The 5,153-nt window shown below is 29.0% G+C and overlaps 1 protein-coding gene across 2 annotated transcripts; it reads left to right on the forward strand.

Annotated features, from left to right (window-relative positions):
* Nucleotides 1-243: 243 nt before the first annotated feature.
* On the forward strand, nt 244-2,447 carry LOC114367379 (chlorophyllase-1-like). 2 transcript variants are annotated; one of them, XM_028324551.1, is made up of 2 exons: nt 244-559; nt 1,588-2,447. In XM_028324551.1, the coding sequence occupies exons 1-2, from the start codon at nt 302-304 to the stop codon at nt 2,275-2,277; spliced, it is 948 nt and encodes a 315-aa protein (XP_028180352.1). In that variant the 5' UTR covers nt 244-301; the 3' UTR covers nt 2,278-2,447. The 2 variants fall into 2 exon arrangements, with proteins under 2 accessions (XP_028180352.1, XP_028180353.1); XM_028324552.1 differs by having other exon boundaries at nt 1,591-2,447.
* Nucleotides 2,448-5,153: the final 2,706 nt, after the last annotated feature.

The following is a 5,153-nucleotide window of genomic DNA, read 5'->3' on the forward strand; positions in this document are numbered from 1 at the left end:
GTATTATCTCAATACATATCTAATTTTTAATATATATATATATATATATATATATAATATTTTATATAAATTTTTGTTTGTTATCTCCTTTCATTACATTAATAATCTTAATTTTTATCTTTATTTCTCTTGATTGTAAGCAGTTACAAGTAGCTGTATAAATTCAATGAGACAAAACGAGCCACTGACACAGCAATTAATTGTTTCCCTTGAAAAGATATCTATATCTATATAAGTTACATGCATAGCACTCAATTTTAGTATTCTTAGAAGCAAAGTCTTTGGTGTGAGGAAAGTGTTGATGGCGCAGAGAGCTGAACCAATATTGGTCACCACAGATGTTTTCCAAATGGGAAATATCAAATGGAAGCAATTCAACATTGATACATCCAATGCTTCCTCCTCACCTCCAAAACCATTGTTAATCTTTACACCAACCGTGCCTGGCTCATACCCTGTAATATTGTTCTGCCATGGATTTTCCCTTCGCAATAGCTACTACTCTGAGCTCCTAGGCCACATAGCTTCACATGGATTCATAATTGTTGCTCCTCAGCTGGTATATCTTCTACGATCTTAACACTTTCTAATTGATTTTTACTTCAATATTCATTTTTTACGCACCATTAATATTTGTATAGAATTCTAATTGTAAAATAAATAAAAATACATTTTCAAAAGCAGTATCTTCATTAAGGTGCGAGACATTGTATTATAAAAAACAAAGAGTGAATTAAGAAACAAACTAATCTAGTTGCAGAAACAATATTACAGTATCTCAACCAATTCCATTTTCTGTTATCTAGCTAGTTGTAGAAACAAACTAATCTCATGCCTAACTCGAGTGAATTTTGTATGGACCCAAACTAATCTTATAATTCATAACCTTGTTACGACTTCTAGATTTCATGCTGATATCCAGGATCATGATTGCATTCCCACATTTATCTCTTATTTAATCTTTGATGAGATGAAATGAAATAAGTATATTTCCCTTAAAAAAAACTCTATTACCCTGCTTATATCTTATGAAATAATAACTGAAACACAATTAATTAGAATTCATTGTTTGGATGGAGAATCTTAACTCAGGAAAGTAACTTATCAGAGAATTTGAATTTCTATAATTTAGAATTCATTGTTTGATACTTTTTATGAATAATTTAAAATTTTGAAATTTTAAAACAGAATTTTAAACAACTAAAAATCTGGAATTTCAATTTCTTTTCTTACCATCTTCAAGAAGCTCCTAAAATATCGATCGGGTGTGAGCATAGAGGAATATGGGTGTGAGCATAGAGGAATATGTATAACTAGCACACTAACTATATCTTCTCTTTTTTTTTTCATTCATTTTTTTCATCCTCATAATTTTAATTTTTTATTCAAACACAAAATTTTGAAAATAAAAGAATTTCAATTGAAGTATTTGAAATTCTTAAAATTTAAAATTTTTCAGAATTTTAAATTTCTCCATCCAAACACAATCTAAATGATAAGAAATTGAGAAGAAAAAACTGCGCTACACAAATATTTTGAATTCCTTTTTAGGTTTGTCTAACATAGCTTTCGCCTTTGCAATGTTAGTGTTGGAGTGTACGGTCTATGTTGGAACCTGGTGATGAAGTTAAATTTGCAGGGAAAGTTGTGGATTGGCTAGCCGAGGAGGGGCTTCAACCTCTGCTTCCAGAGAATGTTGAAGCCAAATTGGATAAATTGGTTTTATCAGGTCACAGCAAGGGTGGCAAAACTGTATTTGCTGTGGCACTTGGTTATGCTAAAACTAACCTCAAGTTTTCAGCACTAGTAGGCATAGACCCTGTGGCTGGCCCATGTAAATCTTGCGAAACATTTCCTCCTATTCTCACTGGCATGTCCCAATCCTTCAATTTGAACATACCCATTGTTGTAATTGGCACTGGGCTAGGCCCAGAGAAGGCTAATTTTTTTATTCCACCATGTGCTCCTGATGGGGTGAACCATAAGGAGTTTTTCAATAAGTGCAAACCCCCTTGTGCACATTTTGTTGCAACTGAGTATGGTCACATGGACATGTTGGATGATGTGACACCTGGCTTAATTGGGTCAATATTGTCAAATTGTATATGCAAGGATGGGAAGGGTCCTAGGGACTTGATGAGAAGGACCGTGGGAGGGTTGGTTGTGGCCTTCTTAAGGGCACAGTTGAATGGCCTATGGAAGGATTTTAATGCTGTTTTGGCGAATCCTAATCTTGCTCCTACTAAACTGGATGATGTAGTGTACGTACCCGCATGAAGTCCATACTCAATATTAAAGGCTCTTTGGTTCGATGCTGAATTGCTTTCAATGCCAAAGTTTCTTTTCAAAGAAATCAAGTTTCTTTCGATGATGTTTGTTTTTGTTTCCATAAAAGGCTTGTAAATGGAATTTTAAAATAATCTTCTATTGTTTACATTCTCTGTCGAGTTTTTACGTGGGATAATGTTTATTCATTTTGGAGTTGTAGTTTAGACAAACATATTAATGGAATTTAATTCAGTTAATTCAAGTATTATAAACTTTTTCATATCGTCTTTGATACGTACTGATTAAAAACAATCATAGGAGATATTACTCAATTAATTAGTTTCCTTGGGCTCCCTTTAGATTAGGTGAAGCCGGTCGATTTGTTCAGTTAGACCTAATTTGGGAGCTATTGAAAGTTGTAACTAGATAATTGGACAGTAGTTGTAATTGAATAAGGGAGGACATTAATATGTACACCAGGAATTTTAGAAAGAAAGATATATTAGATTTTTTAGCACAAAAATGCATAGTATAACATGTACTTCTCACATAATTTAATCGATGTCTTAAATTGTGAGTGTCTAGCAGAAAGCTTGAATCTATATATGTCCGTACAGTTTCAATCTAATTTGTAGAGAAAAATAAAAATGAGAGAAAATTATTTTCTATTTTGTCACTAGAGTTTTTCCACAGATATTACATACATCCAAATCCAAAGTTGTTTGGTGGGCACAATACTTATGAGCAACTTAACTCATCACCTACGTGCCATTCACACATAAAAAGTTCAAATGATAAATATCTAAAGTTTTATAATTAAATTAATTAATAATATACAATTATTGAAATATTTAATAATGTAAACAATTTATTCTAAATAATTCAGCTGTAACTATCATCATGTAAACAAAGACAGAGAGAAAGATTGTCAGAACTGAGAAGTCTCGGAGTTTCCCTTATTTGAAAGAATATATACCACTGTTTTCGTAATAGTTGAAATATTGTGGGAATAACATTACTCTGCACGAAATTAAATGACAAGTTCTCTTTCAGGATACGGGACACAATGGAGAAACACCTTCCTATCAATTCACATTAATTGTTAACAGCAAGCCTCAGTTATATATATATAATTATTTTATGATATATGTAATTATTTTAAAATTCAATAACTTTATCCTATAACATGAATTATGATTGAACGATTCAATTATGATTGAACGATTCTGTCAAATTTTTAATATTGTCAGTGTATAATATTGTTTTAACATGTAATACCAATTTAGGATATGTAAATTTTATATTTGTCTACCATATTGCAAGTATGGCATATCTTGTAAAATATAAATATACAAGTGTAAATTTTAATTTTAATTTTTTTAATTAATTTGGTTAATAAAATATCATTTTAATGATAATTAATTTAAAAATATCTTTCTTTACTTAATTTGAAAATTTTGAATATTGATTAAAATAATGAAATAAATTTTTAATTTTCTTTAATTCCATAATTAATTAAATAAAAATATTGATTAAAATTGTCTCATGTGTCACAAGAAAGATGAGTACTTACACGAGAAGAGAAAAACAAAAGAAGATTGCCTATTTTTTTAAAAAATAAAATAAAGTATCAATTTTATAATACAATACTAACTAATATTTAAATATAACAAAATCACGACAATTATGTTGTATATTATTTAGACATATATATATATATATATATATATATATATATTAACTCTTAAGCAACCATAAATGGACAAGAAGTGATAAAAAAACAACAAATACTATTAATTTTTCCATTAAACCAAAATGTATACTTTACAAATTATAATTCAAATATGTTATAAATTTTATATAAAAAAACACAATAATTTAGCATTTTACATATGGAAGATACTAATTTTATTTTGATAGTTTGATAATAGCTGAACAAATAAAGAAGGGCTATAAATATTGATAGGAAACACCCATAAGTGATACAGCTAGCTATTAGCTATCAAGGGATCCATGAAAGGGAGCCTTCACTGGTTGATGCTATTTTTGCAAGGAAGATAAGGCCATGCTTTTTTTTTTTTCTTTAGGTAGTGTGATAGTCTGGGTAGTATAGACATATACGTAAACACGTTTTTAACAAGTGCATGCAGACATTAACGTAAACTTGCTTTTAATGCAGGTACCTTTTTAGAATTTAAATTTAAATTATTCTTGCAAAATATTGCGGCATGCTAATCACTACGCCCTTCCAATGTTGGTAAAATTAAGGTATTTCATATTCTTTTAACTTATTGCTCTATGAAGATATTGACAAGTGATCACAATGGAAGTTTTTCGATCCGTTTGCTAGAAATGCTGTATATATAGAGAATGGAGGAAATTAGGATTTTCTTATTCAATTAATAGAATTGTGATACAACTGATATATATATATATATATATATACTTTAAATTATTTTAAACAGTAAGTAATAAGTGATTTTTTTATATGATAATTAATATATATTTTCTAATATTATGTTAGTATCATGTATTCAGGGACTCAATAAATAATTCCCTTATAAATTTACAGTGAAGCATTTATGCTTATCTATTCTACCAATCTATACCCTGTTGACTTGGATGAGTGTGATACCAACCTTGTTGAACAGTTACTTACACTTCTTGATTGGGTGTGACTTGTGATGGACCTATCACTATCAATAGGGGGTGTTCCGTACAAAAAAACCGAATTTGTTTTTATATTTAAATAGTTAAATTGATTTAAAAATTGGTTTAAAATTAAATTAATTTTAAAAATTAATTTCAAATTAAATTAGTTTTTAATCAATTTTATATTAGTTTTAAAAGTCAAATCTTTAAACTAGTTTTTGAATTATTTTTTT

Source organism: Glycine soja, chromosome 9 (genome assembly GCF_004193775.1).
Source record: "Glycine soja cultivar W05 chromosome 9, ASM419377v2, whole genome shotgun sequence".
NCBI lineage: Eukaryota > Viridiplantae > Streptophyta > Magnoliopsida > Fabales > Fabaceae > Glycine > Glycine soja.

Coding starts and splice junctions, on each gene's coding strand:
- LOC114367379 (XM_028324551.1), top strand. CDS start 302: ATGGCGCAGAGAGCTGAACCAATATTGGTCACCACAGATGTTTTCCAA. Junction 560..1,587: donor TAATTGTTGCTCCTCAGCTG/GTATATCTTCTA, acceptor TTGCAATGTTAG/TGTTGGAGTGTACGGTCTAT.